Source organism: Rhinichthys klamathensis, unplaced genomic scaffold (genome assembly GCF_029890125.1).
Source record: "Rhinichthys klamathensis goyatoka isolate OS25496 unplaced genomic scaffold, OSU_Roscu_1.1 h1tg000011l_1, whole genome shotgun sequence".
In the NCBI taxonomy this organism is placed as follows: domain Eukaryota; kingdom Metazoa; phylum Chordata; class Actinopteri; order Cypriniformes; family Leuciscidae; genus Rhinichthys; species Rhinichthys klamathensis.
Genome location: NW_026606564.1, coordinates 8,140,669 through 8,159,924, shown reverse-complemented (window position 1 = coordinate 8,159,924; position 19,256 = coordinate 8,140,669). Strand labels below are relative to the sequence as shown.

At 40.9% G+C, this 19,256-nt stretch overlaps 1 protein-coding gene across 1 annotated transcript; it reads right to left on the bottom strand.

The window, feature by feature from the left end:
• Nucleotides 1-7,152: 7,152 nt before the first annotated feature.
• Nucleotides 7,153-12,546, bottom strand: arf1 (ADP-ribosylation factor 1). The gene is made up of 5 exons (XM_056265218.1): nucleotides 12,460-12,546; nucleotides 11,405-11,582; nucleotides 11,187-11,297; nucleotides 7,786-7,910; nucleotides 7,153-7,710 (listed from the first exon to the last, which is right to left on the bottom strand). The coding sequence occupies exons 2-5, from the start codon at nucleotides 11,547-11,549 to the stop codon at nucleotides 7,549-7,551; spliced, it is 543 nt and encodes a 180-aa protein (XP_056121193.1). The 5' UTR covers nucleotides 11,550-11,582; nucleotides 12,460-12,546; the 3' UTR covers nucleotides 7,153-7,548.
• Nucleotides 12,547-19,256: the final 6,710 nt, after the last annotated feature.

The following is a 19,256-nucleotide window of genomic DNA, read 5'->3' as shown; positions in this document are numbered from 1 at the left end:
TCAGAATGACAAAAACCCAGTTATGTATTAGAATTTTGGAGTAAAATGGGATATCATACAATGCAAAAAAAAAAAAGGTTTAATTCTCTTTATTTTTTGAGCTGAAATGATATCTGGACACGTTTTGGTCTTCGATGCATAAAGAGAAAACTGTCACCTAATACGACACGATCTCCAGCGATTGATTGACTTTTTATTCTTGTAAATGTTTGGGGAAATAAACTTTTTCCATCACATTGATATGGTCAATGCACCTGCCCTCAACACCTCTATCCTTCAGATATTGTTTTCTCAGTCTATTCTGTTCTTATTTTAAATGTGCTGCTTCCTGGCTGCAGGAATGCGCTCCTGTCGCTAGAATAGAGGAGTGTTTGCATTTGCATTGAGTTGCTGTGAAAGGCGGTATTCTGCTGGCTGGCACCTGGGGCCATGCGAGAAAAGAGCAAAGCGCAGACAAAAGACAAGTGCAAAAATCCCGGCCCAGGGATGGCCCGAGCGCCACACACAAACCCCAAGCCGCTGGAGCAGCAGGAGTGGGCTGAACAAAAGCCACCCTGTAAGAGAGCCAGCGGACCCCTCCTTTTCCCACCATCATGCCTTCCCTGCCACGCATTACTGGCTTGGCTGCATTATCCATGGCAGCCTAATCGGGCCAAAGGAACGTTGTTGTAGATTGCTTTCCCTCCCCCTCGTTGGGCGCCTGATTCCAGGCTGCTGACCCCGTAGGCCCGGCCCATCCTATTTGTCACTTATTAAAGTGCTTCTGCTGAGAAGGCGAGGGAGGCGTTTGGAGAACTGGAGGGCGTTTGAGTGGAGAATTAATGAGTTCCTCAAGAGCACCAGGCACACGCACCGCAGATCTCGGCCGTCCCGTCCGCTGAACGCACAGGCACTCGCCACAGACGCTTACGGCTCAAATAACTCGGCTCATTTCTCTAAAAGGGTTTGATGTTAAGTTAACCCCTCAGTTAGATGGCTAAAGATTTCAACAGGTTTGATGAACGTCTTTGCTCTTCTTAATTGTCATTTCATCTGAACATCAACATTTGTGAGATTTAGTCAGTTGAAACAGTTCTGGGGTTGATTAACCTAGCCTTTAAAAAAAAAATTTCACTAAGCTTTCATGGGCCCCAGAATATTTTGTTGTATGAATATCTGAACATGCAATATGTAAGGGATAATGCCATAAACGATTTTAATACGGCTTAAAAAAGGTTAAGTGGAAAAATATACCTGACACGAAGTGCATTCAAATCGCCTCATCCTTCCCTCGGGTCATTTTGACCCGGATTTTTTTATTTATTTTTTTAATAAATATTGAGTGTTAATCGGAGGGATCCAAGACCCCGTGACTTTTGTTGCACTTGAACCACGAATACACACACACAAAAAGTAATGCGTTTGAGGAGTTTTGAGGTTGAAATTTAAAAAAGTAACAAATCCTTCCCTCGCGGGTCAAATTGACCCCCATAGGAATAAATAGAGTGCAAGGAATTCTTCAGTACACATAGAAAAACCTACAAATGCTCAAAATTCAAACTAAAACTGCTCAAATTTTACCAAAAAATATTTTATAATGTCTACATGTGTATCTGAATGCATACTGAAGAGAAAATGACTTTAGGACCCAGCGGAAACAACTCATTTGCACCATATAGAGCTATTAGCCCATCTAGTGGCAAGAGTCATGAAATATCATGTTATATTATTATTTTACCACAAGAGGTCGGCAAAGACACCCAATGTAAGATATTTTGAGCTGAATTAAAAAGTTTAGGCATGAAATTGTGAGTTATTTTGAATTTAAGTTGAAAGAATGTGCTTCTAAATGACTATTTATTATTTATTGATTAAATCTAGTAATTTAAAGGTAAATAAAAAAAAATGTTTTTTAAATCTCCCAAAAAGTTAAATTAAAAAATATTATCAAAATGAAATAAAATGTATAAGTATAATTTTAGGGCTTCGGGTCATTTTGACCCGCGAGGGAAAGATGTGTTACAAAACGCGAGGGAAGGATGAGTGTTAATGATGATCCCGCTCATTCCATGATAATTTGCCAGCATTGACCACTTCAAAAGCTGTTATTGATGTTTGCAGCGCAATATTTGAATGAAAGGGCAAAAATGAATCGCTTTCAATCAGACACAGATATATAGTAGTGCGGTAAGATAACATTTATTTAAAGCTGCAGTCCGTAACTTTTTTTTTGTGTGTTCAAAATTTACTAAATGTATATAAGCGAGTACATCATGAATGAATTTTCCAAACCATGTTAAATTTTGATCCTGAATCACTACGGTACACCTATAATAAGTGTGTATATTGGGACTATTTTAGACTGGTACGGGTCGTGCCACTGCGGAGTAGCCCAGTGCCTGCGTGACTCGTCATAGACATAAACAGAGAGAAGGAGATCCGGCTACAATGTTCTTCCACAACACGCATGCCGTTCTGTTTATCAACTGCTAGAGCGCCAAAAGTTACGGAACGTAGCTTTAAATGAATGAATTGTAGCATTTATTTGAATGAATTATTGAGTGAGAGATGGGTGTGTGAATTACCTTCATCTGTGCAGATCTCTCTCTCTATATTGACAACACAGCTGTGAGTTTAATTACTTCAAAAACTGCAACGTTACCCCCTCATTGCTGAGAAATATAAAGTAGCAATTCAATAGCAAAGCTATTTTATTCATAGAAGTCGCAGGGCAGCGCTGAAACCTATTTCTGTGTGTGTGTGTGCTTCAATGAAAACAGCACATTAATATAGAATGGTGATTAAACTGACTTGGAACTACTTGTGCATTAAACTGCATTAATAATTTGGTAAATTTTCCATAAACTAACAAAAATATACAATGAAAAAGAAGAAAAACAATCTGAAAATGAAAACAATGAACTAAATTGTAAAAGTTTAATACAGTCTTTAAATAAACTGTATTCTTTGTTATCAAGTTTCTATGCTTCCATTTTGCTAAACATGGTTTATGAATGCGCTGCCAAAATTGTTCATTTAAAGCCCTGAGATGCTCACGTCTGTTCTTGACGGACTGAACAGAAGAAATGAACCAGAGTAAGATTTCCACGTCAAAGAAGGCGGATCCTCATCCTCACATCTATTGCGTACTCAATGCTGTATGAAGGTGTTTACCAACTTTTCTGGAAACTCGCTTTGGCAAGCTGTTACAAATTCCCGAAAGGAACTCCAAATAAACGTAGCTTTGGCCTGATTTTGTTCGAAATCACGTCACACCAGTTCGTTTTTCGGTTTTGCTTGAAGTATATCAGGGTATATAAAGTATATATGATGCTGTTCATCACTTACACTAACAAATTAATGAATTTTCATCTAAAATGTCACAGCATTGTGTAGCCTATGGCTGTAAAATCCACCGAGCTGTTGAACTGGCAAAATATGAATGATAAGGTAGTTGGGGTTATCTTCATCTCTATGAGCTCGTGATATCATTTGTTAAAGTCTCGTATAGTGCGCGTTCTAATTCGATAAGTTTGAGGCATATTTGTTCAGGTGCATGGCTGGATTAGGTCAATAGTTAAACTAACCCAAGGGTATGGCACTCAGGTTCACATGGCTAGTCGCTAACCCTTGTACTGGGTTGAAAACCCTAAAACACTTGTGGTGTTCCCAGCCAAAAATGAACGGCCTGCAAAAATTGCTTATAAATCTCTCGTTATGTTCCCAAATATTGGATTCAATCATTTCAATCTGATGTAGTCAGCCGGATCCGGGCCGTATCCAGATCAGATGGTGGACCTGTGCCTAGACACGACCACAACGCATCCCTGAAGTGTCAGCAGAGGTTGTGTCAACCAGACTCTCCCCTGTGAAGGCCTCATCGACACGACAGCCATCGGCACTGATCCTCAACAAACCCGTCTCCATACCGGCGTGACTCCGATCTTCAACCAGACGGAACTGGATAATATTCTGATTGTTCCAAACCAATATGACTTCTGACCTATAGGTTTGGTTCCTTGCCACTGTCACCTTTGGCTTTTGGCTTTTGGCTTGCTTAGTTTGGGACACTTAATATTCAACAATAATATTGATCTGCCTGCATTGACACCATTGTATGAGAACTGAACTGAGCTGGACGATGACATCACGGTTTTCTTCAGAGCGTCTATATATAAATGAACCATCACTGAACTTACTAAAGCTGGACTGTGATGCTATTTTCTTCTGGAAACAAACTTTGTTGCATTATTTTACTCTTATCACTGTAAAGCTGCTTTGAAATAATCTGTATTGTAAACAGCTCTTTATAAATAAAGGTGACTTAACTTGACTTGTCAGCTGGTTTTATTTCAATTAGGACAGGTTTTGTATTTATTTTTGAAAGTGATTGATCGTAGGCCTCACTGATTTGAGAATAAAGTTAAACTCTGTGAAAAAGAAAGCCTGTAATACTCAAAATAGTTTGCTTGTGCACATGAACGTGTGTGTGTGTGTGTGTGTATGTGCGCGGATACAAGAGTATGCATGTATCCACGCATGCACAGGTCCGAGGCCTTTATTTTTGCAAGCCCACATGTACATGTGTGAACATGAACATGATGAACACACTCCTGAACACTAATTGTTTCTCTGATTTTCAACTCCCCCATTCATTTTCAATGGGCGGCCATTTTTGACCAATATAAGCTCAGTACAAATATAAGCTAAAAACAAAACCTGTCCTAATTTAAAGAAAACAAGTTTACAAAAAGATTGAATTCAATATTTGGAGATAAAATAGTGTGACTTTGACAAAATTATCCACAAATAATGCTTTTTTCACTCAAAAACTGAGGTATGTAAGCTCAGATAAATGAGGCCTACGATCAATAAGTTCCAAAAAGAAATATAAAACCGGTCCTAATTGAAAGATAACAAGTTGACAAAAATATTGAATCCAATATTTGGTGATGATGTAGCATAATGAGAGATTTAGAAGCATTTTTTTGTAGGCCGGTCATTTTTGACCGGGAACACCACAAGTGTTACAATGTGGGTAAAAAACGCACAAAAAGTATCAACATTTTTTGGGCAAGTTGTTAGACTCTGGGTGAGTAAAGTCAGTAAATTTTAGTCTAATGCAATAACATTAACTGGCATTTTCGGGTACGGGAAAATGTCAAAATGACCCGAACACAACATTAAATAACTCTATCCCTTCGCTAGCCCAGATACGCATCCGTCAAGCCGCTAGATGAGCGAGTACATAAGTCTTGGCGATAGATCTATTTGTTTTGGGGGGGCTGTATTGTCCTATTGTCTTCCCATGATTATATATGTATTAATGTTGCAGCAAGATTTCAGCACCAGGCACGTGTTGGCTTGTATTCATTATCCATTATAGATCAATTACTGTAACAATAACAACATGCTGTAAATGGTATAATAATTTGTGCTACAAACCAGTGTGTTTATGATTACGATAATACATCAAAATAATATGTTAACAAATGAGTTTTCAATATCAAACATGTGTACTCATCATCAGGTACTCTTCACTTACTGCCCCAAAGGAAACATGCTCACAAATGGATAAAGTACTTTCTAATTTCATCTGGAGAAACAAACCTCATAGAATAAATCAAAATTAATTAACTCTTTTCTGGATTTTAATGTTTTCAACCAAAAACTTTTTGAAAAATGTTGTCCCTCATTATTTTACACAAACACAATTTCTCTCTCAGCAGACGTTTTATATGGAACAAAGGTAATATCACTCATAACAGCGTAATAGATTAATTGTACTTTTTGACAAGAATGAGCAATTATACACTTGCCCCAATTATTTTTCAAAATATGTTTGGAAGTTTTAGGAGGTACTTTCAACTTTGCTTTAAACCCCAAGAACAGAACTTTCAACCTAATATAAAGTTTTAGGGTTGAAGATTAACATAACATTTATTAAAACCAAATTCTGATGTTTAACCACCACGTGGATCAGCAAAATGTGTGTACATTTATTTTTTCAGTTGTGAGCCACATTTTTCAATCAATGAATGACTGATGCCATGGCAGTCGAGAAATATTTCAAAGCAGCAGATTAACAAGAGCACACCAGTAAAAGTCCAGTTATACTAATATCTTTAATTACAGTGCATTTCTGTCAAAATGAAAAACAATAAAAAAAGACATTGGTTAAGAGTCACACTATACAACATTTTGCTATGAGATTCACATAGTTTCGACCCCAAGTAATCAGTGTCTACCAAATCAGAGGTTAATTGAGAAGAGAGAGAGAGAGAGAGAGAGAATAAAAGATAAATAATAAAGTGGCTTTTAAACCATCAGTTCTAACATTGCATCAACAGTGACCATGTGATTGACGTGACGGTTGTTAATCTCAAGCCGGTGTCTCTGCGGACTGTAAAGGCACCCGGGCTTCTGGGAGAAAATCACTTCTACATGCAAAACAGAAAACATGTCATTGATATTAACATGCCAACATTCTTATAATAGTTTTATGTCTTAAATCTATAAAAATGCACTACTGATTTGTTAGATATTAAGTTATCGTGTGCTAAGATGAGGTCGGTGTTGTTTATTCCTTGTGCTGGTTAGATATTGAGTTCATAACACACTTAAATCCAGAACATGAAGTTGAAAGTAACACTTAAACAGAGTGTCAAAACAACAGGAAATTTCATTAAATTAAGGGTTCAGTTTATCTTAAGGGTGAATCTCCAAAAATATGCCCAAGTGCATTTTAACCCACCATAAATATATAATTGTAATATTTTGCAAAAAGAAAACAAAGCCTATTTTGGGAAAACAACTTTAAAAAAAAAAAGATATTGTTGCATAATTTGTTTAATGACCAACCTCCAATCCCCTTAAAAAATATCATTACTGTTACGAGCCTGAACATTTGACCTCAAACCTTTGCTAACCTGAGCCGCAACAACTTTTCTTCCACATTCACAAGAAACATAAGATGTGTATTGGGGATCTGATTAAAAAAAATACAAATAATAATCTGAATCTTTGTGTAGCCGACTTGATGATTTAAAGGCATTCCTCCTCTGTGGCTTCTAAAAGCTAGAGGTCACGTCAGCCTCGGCTGAGGAGACAGCGTAATCGATTTTTGGTTTCTCTTCCTCCAAATTGAACCGTAATATGTGCAGGTAGTGTCCGTAATGTTTGATTTCCTTTACTCAGTTCAAGACAAACAATACAGTTTCGTTTACAGTACATCTAAAAGAGTCTTATTATAAGCACAATAAAATAATACATGTGCAAGATTCAAATGAGACCTGACAGAGTTTACAGGACTGACGTTCTTCAAACTCTTTCCAATGACTCAAACAGAAAGAATGTGGGGAGAAAAAAACAATGAAGGACTAAATCTAGTTTGCATAATGGTGGTCAAAAAAGCTGCCTCACAACAAAAAAACTATTTACATTAAAGTGAGTAACACTTTTTCTCGCTGTATTTGAAATGAGCGCAGCTTCCAGCACCGTCGGTTTAAAAACAAGAGTAAAGCGAGTGTCGAGAATATGAAACTAAGGAAGAGCAGAACAGTGAGGTCATTATTTGTGGTTTTTCAGTTGGTTGGACAACCAATCGAGTCCTTCATAGAGGCCGTCGCCGCTCGTGGCGCACGTGGCCTGAATGTACCAGTTCCTGTGCCGGAGCGAATGCAGCCCCAGCTTGTCCGTGATTTCCGCAGCGTTCATGGCGTTCGGTAGATCCTGTCGGACAAAGACATTGTCAAATAAAACGCATTTGGAAAGAGCTGCAGATAATCAGTTGAAGTCTGTTAGCACCTGTTTGTTGGCAAACACTAGCAGGACTGCTTCCCTGAGCTCGTCCTCGGCCAACATTCTCATCAGCTCCTCTCGCGCTTCATTCACACGCTCTCTGTCATTGCTGTCAACCACAAAGATTAGACCTAAAGAAAGAAAACAAACATCAGAATAATGGACTGGTGTGAGAGACCAGCTTATATTTGGCTCCAGCCACAGATTAGGGATGAAATGGTTGCCGGTTTGACGATAAACCATGATAATAAAGATTCCTGACAGTTAGTATTACCGTTTCATATTTTAACTATTAAAACCTAGCCTGGCAAGCCAGACCTACATTAAGATGTTAGGTCTGGGAACTCACAATTGGCATACCTCAATCCGAGGGGCGGGATAAACGGTTGTCTATCAATATCCCTCGGCACGCAATAGGACAGCGCTACAACCAACCAGAGCAACGAACGGCTGTGGATGAGTGAGTCCCATGCGTGTTCCCACCAGTGGAGCTAGTTGATATATTAAACTTTTGCCGTATCCGGTCGTCAAAACTCCAAACACATCTTCCTTTTTTAAGAATGACTTAAGTTACGTTCTCTTAACTCCAAGTCCTCCAGAGTCGCGGGCAAAGCCGATTCGAAAGACCGCTGTTCGCCAGCAGCATCTTCTTTGTTTTCAAGCAGAGGGAAATCACCTATGGAAATCACGCGGAACCGTCACAACTCTGCCGTCATTATGTTAAGCCCGCCCACCAACTCTATACACGATCTGATTGGCCGGACCAGTTTTTGGTTTTTCCAGCTCAAAAGTCTATGGAGAGTTGCTAGACCACACTTTGCTGCAAAATAATTGTTGCTGCCGCTAGGGTGCGTCTAGATTTCTAGGCTAATTAAAACCATGTTTGATTATCGCAATTTGAAAAGCTAGTGGTAAATACTGTTCAGCATTAAAGGAATAGTTCACTCAAAATGAAAATGATGTCATCATTTACTCTCCCCCAAGTTGTTTCAAACCTGTATGAATTTCTTTCTTCTGCTGAACACAAAGATGATATCTTGAAGAATGTCGGTGACCAGACAGTTGATGGGCCCCATTGACTTCCATGGTAGGGGAAAAAAATACTATGGCAGTCAATGGAGTCCATCAACTGTTTGGTTACCAATATTTTTTTTTAAATCTTCCTTTGTGTTCAGCAGAAGAAAGAAATTCACACAGGTTCATTTTTGAGTGAACTATTCCTTTAAGAACTAGCGGCATCATGTTTATTATTAGATTGCTCATACGGCACAGATATAGATACGCGTCTGATTTTTCTCCCAACTGTCTACTTTAGACATAACCGACTGCGTTTATGTAAACCTCGTGTGTATTCGACAGTTTAAGCCCAATAAGACGTGAAAGATAACTTGGTTCAATACTCACGCGAATGAAATGTTTAACTGGCAAAGCTTTAAACGCATGCAAATTATAAACGTTCATGACTGCCAATAACTGCAGTGCCACGTGAGCGGAACTCTACCGCTGCGGTAACATGTGATGTATGTCAAACATGTCGTGTTGTACAGTATGTTGGGACAGAGGCACAGCGCAGTGCTTACAGGTTCTTCAAAACGCCTGACGTAGAACCTGGAAGCGCTGCACTGTTTACACTATGTGAACAGCACAGGAGAAAGACATTTAAGAGAAAAGATGGTGAAAAAAAGTTGAATAATTGTCGTTATTTTTGCGCACAAAAAGTATTCTTGTCGCTTCATAACATTAAGGTTGAACCACTGGAGTCACATGGACTATTTTTTTTACTATATTTACTACCTTTCTGGGCCTTGAAAGTTGTAATGACGTTGCTTCCTATGGGTGGTTCAGAAACCTCTCGGATTTCATCAAAAACAATCTTAATCCCAATCTTAATAGTGTGTTCAGAAGATGAACGAAGGTCTTGCGGGTTTGGAACGACATGAGGGTGAGCAATTAATGACAGAAATTTCACTTTGGGGTGAACTATCCCCTTAAATATTGGCCAGGTTATTAGTATTATAGAATAATCATGGACAAATTTTAAAAGATTCACTTGACAGCAAAGTTGGTACGTCGGTGGCATGATGGAATTTTTCTTTCCAAAGTGAGGAAGAAAATGTGGACTTGGACACAACAAAAAACAGACTACTTGATCTTATTCTAATATATAGTGATTACAGCAGCCCAATTAAAACTTTCTTAGACTACAAAAATACACAGTATCACACAGAAATGTCTGATACCACTGTCTGCACATTTGAATTAACTGGACTTCCCAACTCTAACACAATACACTCAGGGCCCGACATTAATACTTGTCCAAGACAAGTGGATTTTTTTGAAGGGGCAAGTGAAAGAATTTTATTTGTCCGACCATTTGGCGACTGATAGTGGATAATAATATATAATGTATAATGTACCGATGATAAGGTTGCGCTGTTGAGGCTGGCACAGCCTCGTGAGGAGAAATAGAAACATATGAGTGCAACACACACACAAAGAAACTTGGTTAACATACTGCGGTAAACAATCTAAATGTGGAGTTTTTATATTTATAACATGACACAGTTAAGCAACATCACACGACCTAGAGTGCTGTCTCTCTGAATACCATCACGATTGAAACGGTGACTGATTTCATACAACAGTTCAATAAACAAGTAGTTAATATTAATGTCACTTAGATTTTAGAAGCAATATTGACTGTTTTTTGTTTCTATTTCAGAAGTAAAAATAGCTCCAAACTAAGATCACAGCAGAACCATAGCACATCTCACAGCAAGTTTCTTTACTGAATGATTCAGCATTTTGAATGAATCGGTTGAGTCAGATTCAATGGCCCATTCCTGAACGAATCAGCCGTTTGAGTGAATGACTCAATGACTCACTCAATAAGACGGTCACTTGCACTTACTGGCGGTTTAGTTTCATGTTTAAAAGTAAAAAAAAAAAAACACATTTCTTGAGGGCATATTCAAAAAATATTTAAAACAATCTCATAACATTATTTAATGCAGTTGTAATTTTTCAGTGTAAGTGATTTAATTGGATTGGTAATAGCCCTATAGTGTCTTATTATTCCAATTGAATTAATTGATTAAATTATTCTATTATTGATTAAGAATTTGAAATGAAAGATAAAACATACATTTAAGATTAGAAAAAAAATGCCCTTTATAAAGCAAAAAAACACACACACAAAAAAAACCCCAGGGTAATTATGACTAATATGCAGATTAATACGTCAAAGCTGATAGAACACTGATGAGAATATTGCTTCAGAATAGATTATATTTACACCACAACACAACTTTTTTACTCGGACAAGTGAATGACCGATTTACTTGTCTGAAGGACAAGCACATGACAAGGCTTAAATGTCGAGCATTGACACTGTATTACTGTCTTACCTTGTGTGTTCTGGAAATAATGACGCCACAATGGTCGAATCTTATCTTGACCACCGACGTCCCAAACTGTGAAACTTATATTCTTGTACTCGACAGTTTCAACGTTAAAGCCTTGAACACAAAAGAAAAAAAATATATATAAATATATATACACACACATGTATTATTTATTCTCTTTATCCGACACTGATAATGGGAAACAGATCTTGGTCATCTACCGATAGTTGGGATGGTGGTAACAATTTCTCCCAGCTTCAGCTTGTACAAAATCGTTGTCTTTCCAGCAGCATCAAGACCCACCATAAGAATCCGCATCTCTTTCTTGCCAAAGACTTTAAAGAGGTTTGCAAATAGGTTGCCCATGTTTGAGAGATGCTTTTTTTCACTCCGCTGAAACTAAACAGGACAAAAAGTGAATTAAAAAGCCACTTCCCTCCAGCAGCACCAAGTGTGAAATACTTACTGACACAAATAGTGTGAAAAATCGTATGCGTGTGTACACTACTACACTTCACAGATACGAACAGAGGCTAAATTTTAATCTTCGTAATTCAAGTCGACATACTGATAAAACGTGATTCTCCAAGTGGATAACATGTAACGTTACATGACAACCGACTCTTTAAATAAACCAGGAAATGCTGTAAAAAGCTCTCACGACTGAATATAGAATCAAATATTTCAATAATAAAGCTGATATAACAACAGCTTGGAGAAGAATTTTAAAACAATATTTAATAATAAAGCCTGAGAGTGTTGAGGGGCAGTTTTACAGAACTTAGCTATTAGCTATATCTCATCTGTTTAGTTAAGCATAGCGATTTCAGTAACATTTCAGTAAAATATCAGGTTAACTTATTAGATCTGATCATCAGACGTTTTAGTAATATGTCCACACGTCTTAATAATAATTTAAAATAATAAGTCGATTAAACTAGTTTTTGTGGTTGACTAAAGCCTCTATAATACTCATACATAATTTTAATAATAATGTTGAGTTAGAGCAAGTTGATGCATTACATCATCTATACGATATTAGTTATTTGATAAGTGAAGTTGACTTTGGATTGTTGTTTCCTTTGTCGCAGACAGTCACATCTGACCGGCTTTAATTCAGTTGAACTCCGAAAATCTCCCACTAATCTTTTTTCACTGGTAACGCATCATACAAGCGTATCTAGCGTTTGTTTTCACCGTGGTTAAGATTTCGAATACAACACTTAAAGTTGAAATTAAATATATAAATGTATTTTTTTAAATGAAAAAAACTCACAGTTCAAGTTTCCTCAACTTCGAGGCGTTTCCTCCCTCAAGATGGCGGGTTTCCGGCCACGTCAGTGCGTCTTGCATCACTTCCGTCGAGAAGGTGATACATAACAGAGAACTCTGTAGGTCAGGTTTAGTACTACACGTGTGCATATTCTTTTTTTTTAAATTATGAATGCAAAAAAATACAGAGATGACATGTTTATTGTATACAACTGTGTATGAACAATATGTTAAATATCATCAGAATACAGAGAAGAAAAAAATAATGAACAACAATTGGCTAAAGACTGAAAAAGAAGAAGAAGAGAAGACAGAGAAAAATATTATGAGGGTAAGATATGTATGCATATACAAATTAAAGACATCGCATTTTTTTTTCACAATTAGGTCCAACATGCACACATCCATGTAAAAAAGCAGGTAATATGTGTCATTGGCTTTTGACTTATTTAAAATGTACTGTAGGCCTATTATGGTTGTATCGACGTAACATTTTCTTTCCAATTTCAAAATGATCCGAGAAATGGCAGTATTATCTTACGGTCTCAGCATTGATCTAGCCTATATTATACTGCCAATACAGATAGACAGATATAGGCACAATATATATATATATATATATATATATATATATATATATAAATAAAAGTGGTCATTTTGAAACTTTAATGAATTTTTTTTTTTTTTATTTGCAGAATGCAGGCTATATCTTATCTTTAACAGGTGCAGCTGCACGTTCGTTTAATTTAATCTGTTTTATCACCTTGGAAATGAGATGTTAAATCAAGCTAATTGCTCAATGATGACAATACTTGACAACTTATATTTAGACAAGCCCATTGTTTAATAATTTCACCAGATAAAAACTATAACTAACACATAAAAATTTATTTATTATTATTATCGCTTTGCAGCCATTTTAAGCAAATCATTGCATCTTATGCACACAAAGGCACTTATTCATGTGTGTCGCATCAAAGTATGTTGAAAGCAGAAAGCTGACTTTCCCCCAGACAGCTGTCTTTTCATGAGGCATTTCTCAAGGCCAGGTTAACAGCTGCTACACCTCTGGGGGTGGAAGTCTGGGACCTCGGGTCCAAGTCTCCTCCATGCTGGCACAGAAATATTAATACGCTGTTAGAGAAGCACAAAGCGTGATGGCAGGGCCATGTGGATACTAATGGCTGCTATAAGAACTATAATGTGACATGCCAACTATTGCTAAATCATTATCAAGTAGATTGATATTGATGTTGAAAACACAACCTACACATAAATTTATTTATTTCTCATAATGGGATGTTAGCATTAATAAAAAGCGACATAACCCACATTAACTATAACTACATTGCTGCATGCAAATGTAATGTCCTATTTAAAGTGGTAAACTAGTGGAAAAGCAATATGGTTTGACCATTATAAAGTTAAAGTTTAAGTTTACCACTTTATTGATCCCACAAGGGGCAATTATATTAGGGCAGTGGGCATCACATCACAAACTACAAAAACATACATTGTAAACAATCATATTTCACATACACATATCTACATTTCACAACATTCCAATGCACCTATGCTTTATAATAATAACAGAGCAGGAATATATAGGCCTCATATTGAATGGAATGAGATGTGCATTTTATATCCAAAAACTAATGAACCAAGGCTGTTTGGGAGGACCTAAGTTGTTTTTTAATCATTTATTGATTTATGTGTTGATTTATTTTTTTGCGAGAAGTGTTGTTTCGGTTATTGGTCTATTTGCAACTATTTGCAAATAATATTTTATTTTAAAATATGCACACATTCTCAACTCTTAATCATATGTCTAATATGTAAAAAATGCTAAATGTTTCTTGTCTCGTTCACATTCAGTTATGAATTACATAAATCATGTAGGCCTAAATAATAGCATGTTTTCAATTCAAAACAGCAAAAGTTCATTAAAAAGTTGAGAGTTTGCATCACTGGATATTACTGTGTGTCAGTCAACATTTGTATTGTAAAACAGTTGCATCTTTCCACACGCTGCTAAACCAAGCACCACGTTGAATTTCACAGTTTGGCAGTTTGGATTTCTAATTATTAGGAGGAATTTGTCCACCTCAATGTCTATATTGGTTAAGGCCCTGAAATTAACATGCATTTTACACAAAAAATGTGATTAAAACAGTAATATTCATAAAAATGTATTTTAAGGGTCATTCCTGGGATTCGATGCCTTTTGTGTCCCCAGTAAAAATCATGATCCTAGTGCCTTAAAATGTTGAACAATATCAATCTTAAACCTGCATTAGTCAGAAATTACACCTTTTGAACTCTAAGCATATTGAAGTTGATTCAAACAAATATTTGAATTTTGAACCACCACATATCACATAACGATACTGGTTACTAACGTAACCTCGGTTCTCTCTAGAAGAGGGAACGAGTATTGCGTAAGTTTAGCTTACGCTACGGGAAAGATTCATCTTCTCGAGATATTGAAGCCAAAAAATTATCCTTAATTTTGTATATGTTGTCAACGCAGTGCAGCAGCTAGCAGACCTAGAGCGGACATTCTAGCGCGCTCATAGGCTGCTCTGCGGGAACTGCACAGCCTACCAGTGAGCCCAACGTGACGTCACGTCCGAGCGCCCTCGCCGCGTCCTAGCCCGCCAGAATGGGCGTGGCTTAGCGTATATAAGCGGGGCTCGGAGGCTGATTCTCTGGTTTTCATCAACTGAAGCGAAATAGCGCTTGTGCCGTTTAGCACGGCAGGTTACGCAATACTCGTTCCCTCTTCTAGAGAGAACCGAGGTTACGTTAGTAACCAGTATCGTTCTCTTACGAGAGGTTCTCTCGTATTGCGTAAGTTTAGCTTACGCTACGGGAACCCATTGTCCACGCCGTGCGCGCCCGCATCCACCTCATGAGTCACAACGCTTCTGTGAACCCAGAAAGTGGGAACAATACGCATGTACATAAGTGCGTGTAAACAAGCACTGACAGGCAATACAGAGCGGCCGTGTGTGGCCGGTGTATAGGCATATATAGCACATAACCTGAAACAGCGCAGCTCAACCAGAAGAGCTGAATTCACGTGAGGGTAGTCTGCGCATGATAGTATCTGGACAGGGCTAGCCTCTCACTTAAACAGACAGCAGTTTCGCCTGCAGGGCGGGAACTTCTAGGTTATAAAACCTGACAAAGGTGGACGGGGAGGACCAGCCCGCCGCCACACATATGTCTTGAATGGAAATTCCACTTGACCATGCCCACGACGAGGCCACGCCTCTAGTGGAATGAGCCCTGATGCCCAAGGGGCACTGAAGACCTTTTGCCGTTTAAGCGGCTGCGATTGCGTCTACTATCCACCTGGACAGGCTCTGTTTCGAGGAGGCGAGACCTTTAGCGCGCCCACCGAACGAAACAAACAGCTGCTCAGAGCGCCTGAATGGGGCGGAGCGCGTAATGTACAATCTCAGAGCTCTGACTTAACATCCCTTTCACTATCGGATGCTGGCAGAGCCGATAGAGAAATGACCTGTGCTCTGAATGGGGTGCCAACCACTTTGGGAACATAACCATGTCTAGGCTTGAGGATGACTTTAGAGTCATTCGGGCCAAACTCAAGACACGACGCGCTTACAGACAGCGCGTGTAAATCCCCTACGCGTTTGACTGATGACAGTGCGATCAGAAAAACAGCTTTGAGCGACAGGTATTTCAGGTCCGCTGTGTCAAGGGGTTCAAAGGGGAATGCTTTCAGGGCCTCTAGGACCAGTGAAAGGTCCCACATAGGAACCGAGGGGGGGCGCGGGGGGTTCATCCTTCTGCCTCCTCTGAGGAAGCCGATGATAAGCTCGTTTCTGCCTATTGACTGGCCATGCATTGATTCAGAGAATACTGCGACAGCCGCCACATATACTTTGAGGGGGGGGATCTGCCCCTATCCAGCAGCTCCTGAAGGAAACTGAGCAGCCGCGGGACCCCACACGTTCACGGATCCAGGTTTTTGTTAGTGCACCACTTAGAGAACACAGACCATTTGGACGCGTAGAGCCTTCTGATAGAAGGTGCTCTAGACTGCGAGATTGTGTTCATTACTGCGTCTGGCAGGGATACCCGTTGATCACACACACGTGTAGCGACCAACGCTCCAGGTGGGGATGCCAGATCGAGCCGCGCGCTTGAGAGAGGAGGTCTGCTCTCAGCGGGACAGGTCATGGGGCTGTCTGTGACAGCCGCATTAGCTCTGGGAACCACGTCTGGTTCTCCCATCGTGGGGCTATGAGGAGCACTGAATGGCGCGTTTCCCTGATTCTCTTGATCAAAATTTCTTGAGGAAATGCATGTAGCGGACGGCTGGGCCACGTCCGGGCAAGCGCTTCCCTGTCCTTTGAAAAGAACGTCGGGCAGTGAGCGTTGTCTTGTGACGCAAAAAGGTTGACTTCCGCTTTTCCGAAAAGGTGCCATAATAACTGGACTGTTTGGGGGTGCAGGGACCATTCTCCCGGGGAAACTATGTCCCTGGACAGTCTGTTGGACGCATCCGTCGAGATGACCTTCCTGTATGAGACCGCCCCCATAGTCACTCCCCTCTGGTACCAGTCGGCCGCTGACCAGGGCTGCAGAGTTGTGATACAGCTCTGAGTCACTCTGATCCGCTCGCGACCCGACCTCCAAGCTCGGTGTGGCACACGCGCGGCCAGCCAGTGCTGTAGCGGGCGCATGCGTAGTAAACCTAGCTGGAGTACTGCCGAGGCTGAAGCCATCAAGCCTAGCATCCTCTGGAATTTTTTCAGAGGGGAAACGCTGCCCGCCGTGAATGACGCGCGCGCTGTGTAGACAGGCGAGCCGTCATGGTCACTGAGTCCAGTTCTATTCCTAAAAAGGAAATTGACTGACTGGGCAGTAATGAGCTCTTGGTCCAGTTGACCGTGAGACCTAGGCATTTCAGATGGCTGAGAAGTGCAGTTCTGTGAGATATTAGCTCTGTCTCTGACTGTGCTAGAATCAACCAATCGTCCAGATAGTTCAAAATTCGCACGCCCTGAGTTCTCAAGGGGGCGAGAGCCGCGTCCATGCACTTCGTGAAAGTACGGGGTGCTAGGGACAGGCCGAACGGCAGGACGGTGTATTGATAAACCCGATCGTCGAAGGCGAATCTCAAGAATGGCCTGTGACGGGGTATTATCTGAATCTGGAAATAGGCATCTTTCAGATCGAGAGATATAAACCAGTCCCCCTGACGAATGTGCGCGAGGAGTTGTCTGGTTGTAAGCATTTTGAACGGTCTTTTCATAAGAGCTTTGTTCACATGCCTCAAATCCAGTATGGGTCTGAGTCCCCCGTCCTTCTTGGGCACGAGAAAATAACGTCTGTAAAAGCCTGACTCGCTCAGAGAAGGCGGTACCGGTTCTATGGCCCCTTTGCACATCAGTTTTGTTATTTCCGAGCGAAGTAGGTGTGCTACTTCTGCTTTCACTGTCGTCGTGGTCCGCGCTCGAAATCGAGGGGGACGGCGAGCGAACTGTAACGTATAACCCTGCTTTATAGTGCTTAGCACCCACTTCGAATCCCCTGGGATGTTTTCCCATGCTTTTATTTGTGCAGCTAAGGGTAGAATGGACTCCGGGCTCTGGTCGCCGCGCTGTGTGGGCTCGAGAGACTGAACCGGAGGAGCGGGCGGCTAAATGGGGCGGCTCGCTGAAAATAGTGACAGGCTGTTTTATATGCAGCTTCCCCATTACTGTGAATGGGGGAGCTTTGTGATCACATTGTGATGCGCGAGCGGCGCCTTGAGAGGCGTGCAGGCTTGTAAGCGCGGGCGCTCGTGGGCGGACGCGTGACTTACAACCATAGATTGACCGGCATGAGCTTGCGCTTTGTGGCGTGTGTTTAACTGCACTGGCGAAGCGAGTGTCAGTAAGCGTGAGCGCTTGTGAGAGGGCACGAGACTTACGTTTATATTGTGGCTCATGTGGGACTGCGCACTGTGGTGCGCGCGCGGCTTTGTGTGAAGCGCGCGGCTTGGCCGTGTGACAGAGCGGGCAGATAGAAGATGTGTGCACGTGGGCACATCTGCTATGGGCAACACTCGAGCAGCATTTGCCTGCTTCATGAGTGTGGGCTCTATGTGGGACACGGTAAGTGTTGTGTTTACATGTAGGGGTGAACACTGGGTTGTGGGCACTTTTACGACACATAAAACACCTTCGGCATGAGCCGGATAACCAGATAACTTGCTCTTTATGAGATTTCTCTGGGTCGCCGTAAAAACGGCGTTTGTGTGCAGGCGAGCGTGTTGTGTAACCGACTCGTTGACTGCTAAATGATCCACTGCAGTAGCCTGAGATGAGGGGACTGACAGGGCTAGAAGCTCTGACGGTGGTCCGGCCGCGGCGAGACACAACCATCTTTTTCCTCCTGATGGTGCTAGGAGGGCTTCGCGTGCTCAGGTTTCAACGCGATCCTCAGCCGAGGGCCTCGTGGGGGGTGCGGCCTGCTGCGGTTAGCTGAGCGCGATCTAGGGCTGCCGCCCTGTCGCTGCGAAGATTGGCTGTTCTGTCTGGGCTGAGCTGGGCGCTGCGTGGCGGCTCGTGCAGGCGGCTGGTCACGTGAGCGACCTGCAGCGGAGCTAGCGCGACGCGGTAGGAACAGGTTCATGGCTTGCGACGTTTTCTGCAACTCAGAAAAACGTTCGACGATCCCGTTCACTGCTGGGCCGAAGAGACTGGAGGGTGAGGGCGTCGAGGAAAACGGATCGCTCAGACTCTCTCATGTCAGCCAGCGTCAGCCAAAGGTGCCTCTCAGTTA

Excerpts from the sequence above, each read along its gene's own strand:
- arf1 (XM_056265218.1), bottom strand. The coding sequence starts at position 11,549 with ATGGGCAACCTATTTGCAAACCTCTTTAAAGTCTTTGGCAAGAAAGAG. Across the intron at positions 11,298-11,404 it reads TACCACCATCCCAACTATCG|GCTTTAACGTTGAAACTGTC; the intron begins GTAGATGACCAA and ends TTTGTGTTCAAG. Across the intron at positions 7,911-11,186 it reads TTATTTCCAGAACACACAAG|GTCTAATCTTTGTGGTTGAC; the intron begins GTAAGACAGTAA and ends TTCTTTCTTTAG.